The 16,283-nt window shown below is 42.1% G+C and overlaps 1 protein-coding gene across 1 annotated transcript in view; it reads left to right on the forward strand.

The window, feature by feature from the left end:
- Positions 1 to 16,283, forward strand: part of LOC132816880 (CD99 antigen-like protein 2) — a 43,162-nt gene that overhangs the window by 9,005 nt on the left and 17,874 nt on the right. Inside the window, exon 2 of the mRNA XM_060826874.1 lies at positions 15,526 to 15,585. Coding sequence (XP_060682857.1) covers positions 15,526 to 15,585 — 60 coding nt within the window. The remainder of the gene's footprint in view (positions 1 to 15,525; positions 15,586 to 16,283) is intronic.

Consider the following 16,283-nt stretch of genomic DNA (forward strand, 5'->3'; position numbering starts at 1 on the left):
GAGGCTAAATGCTCCAGTGACTGGGCCACAGGGGCTGAAGGCAGTGCCCATGCCCATTTAAATGTTTGTGAAGGGCTTTTCCTCCGACCCCTGGCTTGTGGCATTATCTAGAAGTCTGTAACTGGAATTGCTGACCTGAAGCCTTGGGAACTCATCCATCTCTTTTTTTTAAAATACCGTGCCTTGAAGGTTACCTCTTGAAATATTCCACGCACTGCTACACTGTCAGCACGGGTGGGACATGTGTTGGTTTGCTGGCATTTCTAGAAAAAAATCTAGATAAGGTCAATTAATTAATGGCATGTTACCATGGGAAGGAGAAGACAAAAATATTAAAGTGATGAGATAGAAACTCAACAGGTCCAAACATTCTTTTATAGGTAAGAAAATCAGTGACACTACCAATTCTGGGCTAAACTTGTGATTGTTTCATAGGTATAGAGATGTGCAGCATGGAAACAGACCCTTTGGTCTAACTCAACTGTACTAGTCAGATATCCTTAATTTATCTCGTCTAATTTGGCCCATGTACCTCCAAACCCTTCCTATTCATATGCCTATCCAGATACCTTTTTTTAAATGCTGTAATTGTGCCAGCCTCCAATTTCTGGTGTTTGCCACACACCACCCTCTGTGATTAAAATTTTCCCCGTTGATCCATTTTAAATATTTCTCCTCACCTTAAACCCATGCCCTCTAGTTTTGGACACTCCTAACCTGGGAAAAAGGCCTTGGTTATTCACCCTATCCATGGCCCTCCTGATTTTTATAAACTTCTACAAGATCGCCCCTCAGCCTCTGAGGTTACAGAAAATAGCCCCAGCCTATTCATCCCCTCCATATAGCTCAAACCTTCTAACCCTGGCAACAATCTCTGTAAATCTTTTCTGAGCCCTTTCAAATTTAATAACATTGTTCCAATAGGAGGGAGACCGGAATTTAATGAAGTATTCAGAAGTGGCCTAACCAATGTCCTGTACAGCCGCAACATCGAGTATAGGAGTTGGGAGGTCATGAAGGAAAGTGTACTAAATGCCACCTTCATTACCCTGTCTGTGATCCCACCTTTCAAGGAACTGCACTCCAAGGTCTTTGTTTGGCAACATTCCCTAGGACTCTAACATTAAGTGTACAATGAAAGCAGAAGTTGCTGGAAAAGCTCAAATTCACATCTTCAGCAAACAGTTTTTTTTAAGTTATTTATGAACTTCATGAACTCTTAGAGAGAATATCACAATGTACTGAATCCTATCCTAGCCCTTGTTGGCTTGCTATGTTCTTCCAGCCTCCTGCTTGTCTATCTTGTCAATTAATAGCAGAACTGCACACCATTCTCCATTGTGCCCTATTTAAAGTTTTATACAGTCCCAACATGAACTCCTGCTTTCATAATCTATACCACAACTGATTTGAAGGCAAGTGCTTTTTGACTACACTATTAACCTTCTTTGCCTTATGGATTTGCACCAAGATCCCTCTGTTCCTCTGAACCTCCGAGCATCCTGCTGTTCATTTGAGTACTGCTTTTTTCTTCCAAAGTGCATCAGCTCACAATTATCAGGGTTAAATTCTATCTGCTACTGATCTGCCTATTTGACCTATCCATTTGTATCTTCCTGTATCCTAAGACCACCTTCCTCCGATCCACCTCAGCCAGTCAATCTCCTCTTTTGGGCAGTACATTCCAGATTCCAATCCAGAGCTGCTTGAACTGTTGTGACCCTCCTAAGGGTTGCCAGTGAAAAGCCTTGGATTGTGAGCTCTGACTCAGCAAGAGCTCACAATGGAGCTCCAACCAGGCACTAATTTGGTGATGCTCCTTTTTGTGTGCAGACTTTATTACTGGTCAAACTGACCGATCTTATAGGTTTGTATCCTTTCCTAAAAAATATGGAGGTGCGGATGTTGGACTGGGATCGACAAAGTTTAAAATTCGCGCCAGGTTATAGTCCAACAGGTTCATTCAAAAGTGCTAGCTTTCAGAGCCCCGCTCCTTCAGTGACCTGATTTTAAGGAGCAGCGCTCTGAAAGCTTGTACTTCCACGTAAACCTATTGGACTATAGCCTGGTGTTGTGACTTTTAACTCCCAAATGATGGGAAGATAAATTATTTATCTTAATTTGAAAGGTCTATGGGTAAAATAACTTTTCCTGTAACCTTCCCACTCCACACCTCACTCTGCCCCAAGTAGGCGCTTCCTCCAGGGTTTAACAATCGAGCTACGTGATCTTTTTTTAATTTAAAAAATGTTTTGTCAAAATTCTTATGAGCCTTGAATATTTAAACTCCTCGTGTTTGATTTGGTTTTGTTGTTATCACATGCACCTAAGTAGAGTGAAAAGTAACATTTGTGCTAGCTATGGAGGCAGATCATACCATACAAAGTGCATCAGGCTAACCAAACAGTGCAGAATAGTGTTACAGGTAAGGGAGACAGAATTAACATTTGAGGTCCGTTCAAAACTGAAATCATTTTTGAATCTATTCATAATGTATTCAAACTTCTGTCGATGGAAGAGAGTATAGGTGGGATGGGATGGCATCTGTGTGTTGGTTGCTTTCCCCAGGCTGCAGGAAATATAGATGAAATCATAGATGTACTGCATGAAAACAGACCCTTCGGTCCAACTTGTCCTTGCCATCCTAACCAATTCTAGTCCCATTTGCCAGCACTAGGCCCATAACCCTATAAACCCTTCCTATTCATATACCTATCCAGATGCTTTTTAAATGCTGCAATTGTACCAGCCTCATCCACTTCCTTTAGCAGCTCATTCCACACCTGTACGATCTGTGTGGGAAAAAGTTGCCCCTTAAGTCCCTCTTTACATCTTTCCTCTCCCCCTAAACTTATGCCCTCTAGTTGTGTGATGCATCCAGATAGAATGCTTTCTATGGGCCATCTATAAAGCTTGGTAAGCATCCATGAGGGCATGCTGAATTTCCTTATCTACCTGAGGAGATAGAGGTTGTTGTGCTTTCTTCACTATTGACATGGGTGAACCAGGGTGGATTAATGATCATCACTCCAGGAACTTGATCTCTACCTTTTTGTAATCTTTTATTATGGTTTTGAATTCTCTGATTGCATTATTGTAACTATATACTGGGTACTGATGTCCCATTCAAGACCATAAAGCAGTGAGTGTTTGTCATGGCCAGCGTTTTTGACCTTCCTTGCTCTTGAAAACAGTGTTGCCTCCATGAGCCATTACAGTCCATGCTGTTCAGGCATATGGAGAACTTTTATTTATGAAGAAGTTTTGAGGATTCGATCAGTGACTCTAAAGGCAAATTGATATTTTCAAGCCACTGTGGTCAGCAAGTTGTCTAGAAACATGCAGTTGGTAGTGCTCTCTTTCTGTCCTTCTAGATGGTAGAGTCTATGGGTTTGGAAGGTGGTCTTCTAGGAAGCTGGAACAGTTACTGCAGAGCATCTTCGATATGGAAGACTCTGTACATCCTTGAAGTAAGGAGTGAATGTTTAAGGTGATCAGCCTGCACTTTTCTTGGAGTTAAGCTGTCTGAATGTTGTTTGGAACTGTCAATAAAGATAAATGGAGAGCATACTGTCACATTCCTGGTTTGTGTTTGTAGATGGTGGACATGTTTGTGTACTTTCCACCTTTTTTGGACCTGCTTTTGTAATCATTGTGGCTGGTTCAGCTTATTTTCTGGTCAGTAATAACCCCTTGGTGTTTAATGTGGGATTCACTATTGGAGATGTCATTTAAATCTCAAGGAGACAATTAGATTTCTCTTGTTGGAGAAGGTCATTGACTGCCAATGTGTTGAGTGATGTGGATATGACTTGCTGGACGTGCACTATTCCCTAGTAATGCTATTGCTGTTGGAGGTGACCAAAACAATGGTCACTAGGACAATCGGCTGAAACATTCCAATCTTGCTGTTAGCAAGCTGTGGTAAGTTCTTGCATTGGAATTTGGCCACTGCATAACAAAAGCTCCTTTTTTTTCACAGCAAAGTGAATTTGGATGCTGCTACGCGAGTCTTCCTAAAGGAGGGGATCTGAAATCTGTCTCAAGTATGCAATGATGGGACATCAATGATTATGACATACTTGAACTTGGTTCTTTTTTACTTAGAAATTATGTTGGCAACCTTTCAACCATGGCATGTATTTAAGTTTTTGGGAGTGTTGTGCTTAAGCCTGTGATAAATAAATATATCAAGTTAATTTTCCAGTTTATAGGAAATATTTTCATGCAGCTTTCAATTTGATAGCATGTCATTGCATCACGAGTGAATGTGTTGTAGCAAAAAATCTATTGAGGCTAATGTATTATTGAAAGCTTGCATTTATTACCAGTGTTCAGCTGAATCAATATTAGGCTGTTATAGTGTTGCAGGTTGGAGTGTTTAGATGCAAATGTAAAATGCTTCATACTGAGCTGATCTTATAAACTTTTTCCTTCTTCCAAAAATGTTCTCTTGAGGCACTTCAGCCCAGCAATCGGGTGTTTGTTTTTGTGACCATTATTTCAGAGTTGCTAATTAATTGTATAGTAACCCAGCCCACACAATGCTATACTTTCTCACTATCCAAATGGAGATGCTAAATGGAGCACTAGTAAAGCCAGTTGTAGCTTGTCATGATAACTGAGGCATCAACTGGGTGTGGAGCCAGACTGGAACCTCTAATTTGTGACTTACCTGTCTGATATCTTTTCGAAGTTGAGTCTTGAGTAAAGTAAAAATTGAAATGCTATTTTTCATTCTCGCAACCTACTTTAATTGTGGTTATTTGTGTCCTTTTGGTACAGAGAGAGGCTATTTCTCCATTTTAGTTCATGTCAGCTCTGAGCAATCCAGTCAGTCCCATTTCCCTTGCTCTGTCCCCACAGTACTACTTTCCTTTGGTTCTTCCAGAAAGAATTGGATGGATATTGTCTCCACTTCCACTGTCAATCCCTTGGCAGAGTTCCAAGTGATTCTGACTCTCTCCACTTTTTAAAGTTCTTCCTGTCACTTTTCTCCCTGTATTTCTTGTCCAAATTCAAGGATTGTCTCCTGTGGCCTTTATCATATGGGAGTAGCTTTTTCTTTGTCTGCTGAAGTCCTTTCACAATGTTGTATCTGTCTGTCAAATTTTCTTTTTACACGATGGTAGATTTAAGTCTTTGAGTAGGTGGGCTTGTATTCGATGGTGATGAATGACCTTCAAAAATAAGTTGGATAGCCACTTGAAAGTAATTTGGCTGTGCTGGAGCAGGGGCAGAATGTTTCATTTAGGAGCTGAAGTGGCCTCTGAGCTGAATGGCTTCCATCTGTCAACCTCCTTTCTCTTGAACAATGGGACTACGTTTTCATCTTCCAGTCTGGTTCTGGAAGCTTGGATTGTTATATTTTGTTGAACAGAATCAGTATTTTGATTTATCTCTCTAACTCCTTCCGTTCAAGGTATCGACTATCTGCCAGTGTTTGGCATAATTAATTTCTCCAGTGCATTGCATTTGCTAATGGTTTAATGGCTTTAAGTTCCTCACTGTCATTGATGTCTTTGTCTTTGTTTCCCAGCATTTCCTGTACAAGCTTTTGGTTTCTACGATGGCAATAAACAGCATTTTGTTTTAGAAATAAAAGCTGAAAATGTGTTGCTGGTTAAAGTGCAGCAGGTCAGGCAGCATCCAAGGAACAGGAAATTCGACGTTTCGGGCAAAAGCCCTTCATCAGGAAATACCTTTAGAAATAAAAACCTGAAATGGCGAACGAAGTACTGGAGAAACTCAGGTCTGGCAGTATTTATAGAGAGGGGAAAATCCTCTGTTCTGAAGATGTTTCATACGAAACTTTTAAAAGTTTTAACTGTTTACTGCTTCAACATTTTTCTCTACCTATGTGATGCCAGACCTGCTGAGATTCTCCAGCAGTTTCAGATTTCCAGCATTTGTTTTAGTTGCTTCATTGTGTGACTGTCACTGGCCAGGTTCGCATTTATTGCTCAGAGAACAGTCGAGTCTAACACTGCTGTGGATTTGAATCAAGTGGAGGCCAGGTCAGGGAAGGATAACAGATTTCCATTCCTAAAGGACGACTTTGAACTAATGGGAAGAGCTGCCAATGTTTACACCCGCTCTTCAATTTTTCTGTGAATTCAAGTATAGTTCCAATGGGATTCAAATCCGGGTCCCCTGAGTTGTATGTGGTATTCTGGATTATGTAATTACTGCTTTTTTTTCCCCCCCCCAACTCCCCAATCTGTTTAACATCCATGCCATTTCTGAATTTATCATAATTTCTCATCTCCACTTCTAATTATAGAGACCCAATTATTTTTGAGGCAATGACAAAAAGCATAGCCAAAGTGTGATTGAAAGCATGGTGAATTTGTGATAAGTGTAAGGGGGTGTAACTAAAGTATAAGGAATGTGGACATAGGGGTGATTGAGAGGGGAATGTTCAAAATTCACTGGTTTGGAATATTGGAAGGATGTTGTGAAACTCGAAAGGGTTCAGAAAAGATGTACAAGGAAGTTGCCTGGGTTGGAGGATTTGAGCTATAGGGAGAGGCTGAATAGGCTGGGGCCGTTTTTCCTGCAGCGTCAAAGACTGAGAGGTGACCTTGGAGGTTTATAAAATCATGAGGGGTAAATAGATATGTTCTTTCCTTGGGGTGGAAAGTGCGAACTAGGGGGCATAGGTTGAGGCTGAGTGGAAAGGTTTAAAAAGAACTGAAGGGGCAAGATTTTCACTGTTTACACTTGCACCACTCTGTAAATGTGGCATGCGTGGAATGAGCTGCCAGAGGAAGTGGTGGAGGCTGGTACAATTTACAGCATTTAAAAGGCATCCAGATGTGTATCTAAGTAGGAAGGGTTTAAGAGGGATAAGGGCCAAGTACTGGCAAATGGGATTAATTTAAATTAGGGTGTCTGGTCAACACGGACGAGTTGGACTGAAGGGTCTGTTTCTATGCTGAACATCAGACTCTGACTATCTTTGTGCTAACTGGCAGTATTATCATGCTCTCGTGCGGTGCTGGAATAGCACAGCAGGTCAGGCAGGATCTGAGGGGCAGCGTTTTGGGCATAAGCCATTCATCACTTGCCACACTCTTGACTCTGACCTCTAGCATCTGCAGTCCTTCCTTTCTCCTAGTAGTATTATGCTACCCTTATTCTTGTATGTGACTGTTTGTTTGTTTGTAGCACCACCTGATGCTGGTGGTTCACAGTAAACATTACATTTTGTATTTTACAAATTTGTTCCCATCTAATTTTCAGTTATGTTCAGCACTGTGTTGCTAGCCTGCAATAGCCTGGTGCTTGCTGTTCAGTACTTCTGCTTAGTGAGCAGGTGGTGGGGTGTGAATGCTGACTTCCTGCAGCTATTGTTTGGGTGAAAACTTTTTGTTACCAACTCTGCTTTCACTGGATTTGATTTTTTTTGCTCAGGTTTGGAAGTTTTCTAGTAAAAGAATTAAAGGGAGATGTGCAAACCTTTGTTCAACGGGAGACTGATTTAGCAAGGTTAGATCTCGTGGATTACAGAGAACTAGACATTTTGGATACAGAACTAGCTCAAAGGTAGAAGACAGGGTGGTGGTGGAGGGTTGTTTTTCAGAATGGAGGCCTGTGACCAGTGGAGTACTACAAGGATCGGTGCTGGGTCCTCTACTTTGTCATTTACATAAATGATTTGGATGCGAGCATAAGAGGTACAGTTAGTAAGTTTGCAGAAGACTCCAAAATTGGAGGTGTAGTGGACAGCGAAGAAGGTTACCTCCAGGTTACAACAGGATCTTGATCAGATGGACCTATGGGCTGAGAAGTGGCAGATGGAGTTTAATTCCGATAAATACAAGGTGCTGCATTTTGGGAAAGGAAATCTTAGCAGGACTTACCATTAAGTGTATAAGGTCCTAGGGAATGATGCTGAACAAAGAGACCTTGGAGTGCAGGTTCATAGCTCCTTGAAAGTGGAATCGCAGGTAGATAGGATAGTGAAGAAGGTGTTTGCTATGCTTTCCTCTATTGGTCAGAGTATTGAGTACAGGAGTTGGGAGGTCATGTTGCTGCTATACAGGACATTGGTTAGGCCACTGTTGGAATATTGCGTGCAATTCTGTTCTTCCTATCGGAAAGATGTTATGAAACTTGAAAGGGTTCAGAAAAGAGTTACAAGGATGTTGCCAGGGTTGGAGGATCTGAGCTACAGGAGAGGCTGAACAGGCTGGGGCTATTTTCCCTGGAGCATCGGAGGCGGAGGGGTGACATTTATAGAGGTTTACAAAGTCTTTTCCCTGTGGTCGGGGAGTTCAGAACTAAAGGGCATAGGTTTAGGGTGAGGGGGGAAAGATCTAAGGGGCAAATTTTTCCACGCAGAAGGTGGTATATGTATGGAATGAGCTGACAGAGGATGAGGTGGAGACTGGTACAATTGCAACATTTTAAGAGGCATTTGGATGGGTATATGAATAGGAAGGATTTGGAGGGATATGGGCCGGGTACTGGCAGGGGGGACTAGATTTGGTTTGGGATATCTGGCTGGCATGGATGGGTTGGACTGGAGGGTCTGTTTCCATGCTGTACACTTCTGACTCTATGACCAACCCACTGTCAAGAATATGTGCCACAGTGTGTTTTTGAGATGTTAAACTGCTGTCTCATGGGATAGTTGTCCTTTTGAAGTGCTGGAAAAGAATTTGTCAGTTCTTTTGGAGGTTTCTCATGAGATGCAATTTGCACACACTGACTTCTGCAAACAGTTAAAATTTACTAATGCTTGTACAAGCTAGGTGATCCCCTTTGACCCTCTTCACAGGTGTGTGATGTAGTCTGAGATCCTGAACAAAGAAAATACACCCCCTTTATACAGGTCAGTTGGTCATGATCACAGATACTCTGGCCACTCCCCCACAGTCACATGCCACTCAAGACAACACCCAGTCACTCCCTCAGTCACATGTTACCACAGGTACAATGGTAGGATGAGACCATCCTCAGAGGTAATGTAAATACCCTAATCCTGGGGAGTTTTGATGCAGATGATTTCCTGATTCCACAAGACCATGCAGGTGCAACATACCAAACTTCAGAGGATGGCTCAAGCATTTCTGAATGGAAGCAGTTGAAAGTTTTAATTTGATAATTGGGGGGAAGTAGTAGCAAATGACTGTTTAACTGGAGTGGGGGTGATTCATGTTCTTGCTTGACGGTCATCCCCACCCACTTCCAGAATGTTCACTCAGTGCAGTTTAACTCTGTTAATATTACATTAATGTCCAGAGAGATTCCCATTTAATCTCTTAATTTGCTCAAGTCTGATTATGTTGTTATTAACTTTGCAGTCATGTTTGCCGAATTTGTACCATTTACTGAGGACACTTATTTTCACTGCTTAACTTTGCTTGACTTCATTCCTTTCTCAACTCCTGAAAATGTGTTGCTGGTTAAAGCACAGCAGGTTAGGCAGCATCTCAGGAATAGGGAATTCGACGTTTCGAGGGCTTATGCTCGAAACGTCGAATTCCCTATTCCTGAGATGCTGCCTAACCTGCTGTGCTTTAACCAGCAACACGTTTTCAGCTGTGATCTCCAGCATCTGCAGACCTCATTTTTTACTTTCTCAACTCCTGCACTATTAAACCCTCACTCAAGCCCTTTTACCTTGAGACTTGACTGTTCCTTTGCATATTTGCTGGACTTGTGCATCTTAAGTCTGGAAACTGAATGTCCTCCAATTCCAATGGTCATAATCTGCAGCAAACTCCATTCACCTATTAGCAACTGACCAACATTGGCTTCTGTTCAAGCAATGTTTTTGGTTTTCCTTCTGTTATAAAGGATTGTCATCTTTGCTCGATGTTAAAAGTTGCATGTTTAGCAGCCATGCTTTTAATTGCCTAGGCCACTTTGGTCTTGAACACCATTCTAACATCCCTCAACCTTACTTTTGTCTTTAAGATGCTCTTTAGCACATAGCTCTTTGACACCTACCTCCTCGCAAAGCTTTTGATCACCTATCCTATATCCCCTGATGTGGCATAGTGTCACACTTGGATTTATAAGACTTCTGCCACACATCATAGGAAATTTTATAATGTTGAAGATGCTTTATTAATATATTTCCCAGTTTGAATCTATATATAGATGTTCAAGTATCAGAAGATCACTAATTAATTGTACAAATGCTGAATCTTTAATCCTTAAGGGCTGAATTTGGTGGGTTCGCTCACCAGTGTACAGCTTACGATTATTTTGCTTTCCAACTTTTTTAACTCTTTGGTATCCATCAGGCACAGGTACATGACTCCTTTATTTTCTGTTGCTCTCCCCACTGAGACATTTGAAGAGCAACCTGATTCCTGTACTGAGAGACGAATTTCAGAGTCTAATTCTGAAGCAGTCTTTATTTATACGGTCTTGCAAGCCAGGTGATCATTAAAGGAGGTACACCCGATCAGGAAGTTACATTACCAATTATACAGTTCAATTGAGTCTCTCGGTACTCCCCCTTCATTACTTAATATCTGTTAGTTGTATTGCTCTGTGCAGTTGCTAATCTAATCTGCTTACCACATCTGTCTGTGGCCTGTCCCTTGATAGCTGAGTCTTATTACTTTTGCTGACGCAACACTGGGTCTTATTTGGTCGTCATGTCCATACTAACTTCCTATGTGCATGACAGTTGCAACTGTCGTGTCAATACACCTGTTTCTACAAGTTGACCATCACCTTTTACGGTTAGTTATTTATTAGTATACATCCACGTGATTACGCATTGTGATTTTTGCAGAAGCAAGATACAGCTACTTGTAACTTTGTGCAAGCATATCTAGCTTAACATATAACCCCCCCCCATATAACTCAACCTTATGATTTTTGCAGAAACAACCATCGCAAGGGCCTCTCACATCTACTGTTTCTAATATCCACCAACATTTATGAACTCCTTTTATTGCATAGGCGTTTTTGTTGTTTTCTATTTTTTTTTGGTGTGAGTTCTCAGTTACATCTAAATGCAAAAATGTTTGACCTCCTGTATTAAAACTTCATAATCTCATATTCCTCCCTCCCTTTCCTCAACATTTTCCCATTTTTGGTGACCTGGCCATTGATATCCACTCCAAATCCACTGATTCTTTTTGGTTATCTGACTATAGAACCTGCTTCTTAATAAGACTCCATTCTATTCTCCCAGTTTCCCCACTTTTTGTCAAGTGTTCCAATGATACCAGCTTCTCCAGGTGACTTCTGAAATGTCGCCACCTTCCTCCCACTGAGGATTTACCACCTTTGTGTCAGACAAGGTTGTGGGCCCTGTCGACCACATCTCCCACACTTTGTCCCTCACCTCCCTGTCTTCCCTTCAACAGCAGCAATAGGGTTCCTCCTGGTCCTCACTAATCACCCTGCCAGCATCATTGTCAAAGGATCATGAGCTCACGTTTCTGCCACCTCTAGTGGGATGCCACTGTCGGATGCACATTCCCCTCCCCTTCCTTGTCAGCCTTCTGCAGGGACTATTCCCTCTGGGATACCTTGGCACGCTCCTCCTGTGACATGTCCCTTTGGCACCTTCCCATGCAATTGCAGAATGTGTGACACCACCTGTCCAAGTATTTCTTCTCCTCCTTCACCCCCCCCCCCACCCAATTATCCAAGGCTTCAGATACACTTTCTAGATGAAGTGATTTACCTGCACTTTGCTCAATCTAGCGTACTGTACTCACTGCTCTCGGCACTATATAATCTTTTTACGGGGGAGATGAAACACAGATTGAGTCACCCAATGTAAATCAGTCAAGGAGCATAAGGGCGATGATGTATAAAAGCAAATTGCTACGAGGTGGAATGCAGACAGGTGAACTTTGCATGAACTCGACAAGGAGAAAGTGAGGACTGCAGATGCTGGAGATCAGAGCTGGAAAAGCGCAGCAGGTCAGGCAGCATCCAAAGCAGATTCCTGAAGAAGGGCTCATGTCTGAAATGTCGATTCTTGTGTTCCTTGGATGCTGCCTGACCTGCGCTTTTCCAGCAACACATTTCAGCTATGAACTCGACATGGGAGAGCTGAAAAGCCATTCAGGAAAGCATTGTCTAGTATCTAGAGGCAACTAAAGTTATTTGTGTGTGTGTGTGTTAATTGAAGTTGTCAAGATGTGTCATCACCCAATTGTTGTAACTGTACAGTTGCAAAGAAAGTCTGTGAAATTTGAATTAATTTAAGCTAATGCAGCATGTATCAGGGCTTTGCAATGGCCATAACTTATCGCTGGTCGAGGCACTGTTATAATTCAGGAAAAGTTTACGAATGGCTCTCTGAAAAGATGTACCCCATATATAGGGACAACATATGTATGATTACCGTAATAGTGTAAACGATCCCACATCCCAAACCAAACAGCTGTGTTTTTTTGAAATTTGAAAATTACTCCTAGGAAATAGGTATGGTGGAATAGGACATCCAGCTGCTTTGCCATCTGATCACAGCTAATTGCTGACTTATATCCATCAGGAAAGTGGAATTTTCCAATGCTTTGATTCTTGGTGTTCAAAGCTATATCCACATGACCCCAGTGTCCTCTAGACAGAGAATCCCAAAGACACTCAGCCTGCTGAATGAAGAAATTTCTCTTCCTCATATCCAAAACACAATTGTTCATGCTGAGACTATGTCCCTATTTGTAGACATGGGGAAATCTATCTCTAGGCATCTAACCTGTCAAACCCTACCAGAAGTTTGTTTCATTTGAGATGGTCAGATTTATCCAGCACAGAAACCGGCCCTTTTTGTCCCAAGTTTTCCATGCTACCTAGGGTTCCTAAACTGAACTATTCCACTTGCTGGTTTTGGCCCATATCCCTCTAAACCCTCTTCCTATCAATGTGCCTGTCCACCAATTCCTCTGGCAGCTCATTCCATATGCAGACCTCCGCAAAAACAAATTTCACCTCGGGTCTTTTTTTTATATAAGTCTTGACCTCTCACCTTAAACCTGTGCCATCTAGGTTTTGGACTCACCTACTCTGGTGAAAAGACCTTGGCTATTCACCTTGTCTAAGCCCCTCAATTTTATAAACCTCTAAGCTCACGCCCTCTGCTTTCTATGTTCCATTGGGGAACAAGACCCATCCTATCTAGTGTCTCCTTTATAACTCAAACCTTCTCTGGCATCTTTGGAAAGTGTGCAAAACATATTTACAGTTTATAACTTTTCCAGGAGTAGAGCAACCAGAATTGTACACAGTACTCAAATGTGGTCTCTCCAATGCCTTGTGCAGCAGTAAAGCTCCTGCACTGAATGATGTGACCGATTTGAAGGCAAGCATGCCAAATGCTGCCTTCGCCATCCTATCTACCTGGGATGCTACTTTCAAAGATCGATGTACCTCCACCTTGAGGTTTCTTTGTTCAACAACACTCCCCAGGGCAATACCATTAACTGTCAGTCTTGCTTTGTCTTGCCAAAGTGCAACAGCTTGCATTTATCTAAATTAAACTCCATCTGTTATTCCTCAGTCCACTGGTCCAGTTGATCAACGTCTTGTTGTACTCTTGGATAACCACTTTCACTGGCCATCATAGCACCAATTTTGGTGTCATCTGCATGCTTAGTAACCATATCTTCTATATTCTCATCTAAATCATTTATATAAATGATGAATAAGTGAACCCAGCACTAATCCCTGTGGCATACGGCTTGTCACAGGCCTCCAGTCTGAACAACAGCCTACTACCACAGTCTCCTACCGTCAAGCCAATTTTGTATCCGATTGGTTAGCTCTCCCTGAATCCTATGTGATCTAATCTATTGGAAGGGAGGCACAGGCCTCAGTGGTTAGCATTGCTGCCTCGCAGCACCAGGCCTGGATTTGATTCCAGCCTTTGGTGACTGTGTGGAGTTTGCACATTCTCCCAGTGTCTGAGTGTTCCCTCCAGGTGCTCAGGTTTCCTCACAGCCCAAAGATGTGCAGATTAGGTGAGCTGGCCATGCTAAATTGCCCATAGTGTTCCAGGATATGTAGGTTAGGTGCATTAGTCAGGGGTAAATACAGGATAATAGGGCAGGGTTACTCGACAGAGGGTCACTGTGGACTTGTTGGGTCGACTAGCCTTTCTGCACTGTAGGGATTCTATGAAGAGGAAAAAGACAGCATCCACCACTTTGCCTTTATCTATCATCTTGGCCACCTCTTTCCAAAAAAAAAATTTGAGACATAGTTTCCTGCCCCTAAGTCCATGCTGACTATCCCTAATCAATCCTTGCATCTCCAAATTCTGTCCATCAGAATCTTTCCAAAACTTACCCACACTGACATCAGGCTCACCAGTCTATAGTTCCCCAGCTTCCTTCAGTATTGGCATATTAGCTACCCCCAAGTGCACCCCTCCCACCCCACCCCCCCCGGGATCTTCTGGCACCTCACTTGTCTTGTCTCTGCTAGGGTGCTTCCCACAATGACTGGGATACTCTCAATCAGATCCCAGGGATTTATCTATCTTTATACATTTTAGGATTGCTAGTATCTCCTTTTCCATACTGTGGACATTATTTCCCAGAGTTCCATAGCTTCTGTCATTTCTCCACAGTAAATGTTGACAATGAAATGTTTATTTGGATCGACCCCCCCCCCCCCCCTCTTCCTGTGGTTCCTTGATATTGTTGATATTGTTTTTAAGGGTCCTATTCTCTCCCTGGTTATTCTTTTGTCCTCTTTTAATAAATCTTTGAAAGATGTGCAGGTTAGGTGGATTGGCAATGCTTAATTGCCTGTAGTCAAGTGGGGTGCTGGAAAAGCACAGTAGGTCAGGCAGCATCCAAGTAACAGGAGAATCGACGTTTCGGGCAAGATCCCTTCAGGAATGAAATTGTCCATAGTGTCCAGGGATGTGTGGGTTGGCCATGTGTGGAGTTATGGGGATATTTTATGGGGGTGTGGGTCTGGGTCTAGTTGGAATGTTCTTCTTTGAGTCAGTGTGGACCCCACTGGCCTGGATGGCATGCTTTCACCATGATTCCTAATACCCTATCTGCTGGAGTTATCTCTTGACCCTTTTTTTACCTACTTGATTTCCCACTTGCGTGTACTCCAGCGTCTCCTACCCTCAAGGAACATGCTGGGCCCTGAACTCTTATTCTCTTGCTTTTGAAAGCCTTCCCTTGCCAGATGTTCTCTTCTGTGTGAACAACCCCCCCCCCCCCCCCCCCCCAATTAACTTAACTTTGGGAAGTTCCTTTTGCAATCATCAAATGGATAAGTTCTAATTCTTCTAAACTCCATAGAGTATCGCCCCATTTTGCTCATCTCTTTGCAAGGCAAACTGTATTTTCATAAATCCCTGTGCAGTAAGCTTTTTCATCTGCATCTCCTCTTTGGGGGTACACTGCACAGATTAAGTCAACGATGGTAGCTTCTGAATTCCAGCCTTTCTGGAATCCAGCTTTAATGTTTTAGATCGATGTTGGGGCCTGCTGCAAGCATTTCCTGCCTGTTGGCATGGATTGGCAGTTGCTCCCTTGTGTAAATAATAATTGAAATTGAGTTTTTATCTTTCAGGACAAGATGATGGTTTTGACCTTACTGATGCTTTCAAAGATGTTCCCACTAAAGGTCCAGGTGTGTATAAATGTATAACTTTATCATTTAATCTAAATGGAACATTTTAAATACATCTATGTAGCATTATTATTCCCAGTTGAAGATGGTTTTGGCACATGACTTTGGCTTGTTTTGATGCCATCGAATAGGTAATTGGCAAGTTTCCTGTTTTGCACGATCATGAAGCAAGACACTAGGAGTGTTTTCTTGTCCCTCATAGTTTTTATTCTTGTCTGAAGAGACAAAGGAACAGCAACTTACACTTGATCATATGATAACTTTGACATCATTTGAGATCTCATTCTAAGGGTCACTGGAAATGGTGTGTCACCTCTTATAAATGTACAGCAATTCAGATCATCTGATAAATGTAATCAAAGTGCACAAGTTAGCCTGTGATGACAACACAATCAAAACTGAGGAAGCTTAGTGGAAATATCTGCCTGATGGATTCCTGTCCTTGCTTAACAAGAATTGGTGATAGATGGTAGAGCAGCTATTTTGAAAGCCTATTAGAGATTCTTGGATGTAATCATCTAAAACAAGAATTTAGAATGTTTTTGTTTAATGGATTGAGCCTTCAAGGAACCCCCACAAATTCCCTGAAGGAAGACAAAGGGCCCTGTTGTTGGAGGTGTTATTTCTACATGTTTTAAAGTCTTTTCAAATTCACATTTGCCTTGGCTTTCCTCTTTGAAGTTTGCTGATTTACCTGA

Source organism: Hemiscyllium ocellatum, chromosome 6 (assembly GCF_020745735.1).
Source record: "Hemiscyllium ocellatum isolate sHemOce1 chromosome 6, sHemOce1.pat.X.cur, whole genome shotgun sequence".
NCBI classification, from domain to species: Eukaryota; Metazoa; Chordata; class Chondrichthyes; order Orectolobiformes; family Hemiscylliidae; genus Hemiscyllium; species Hemiscyllium ocellatum.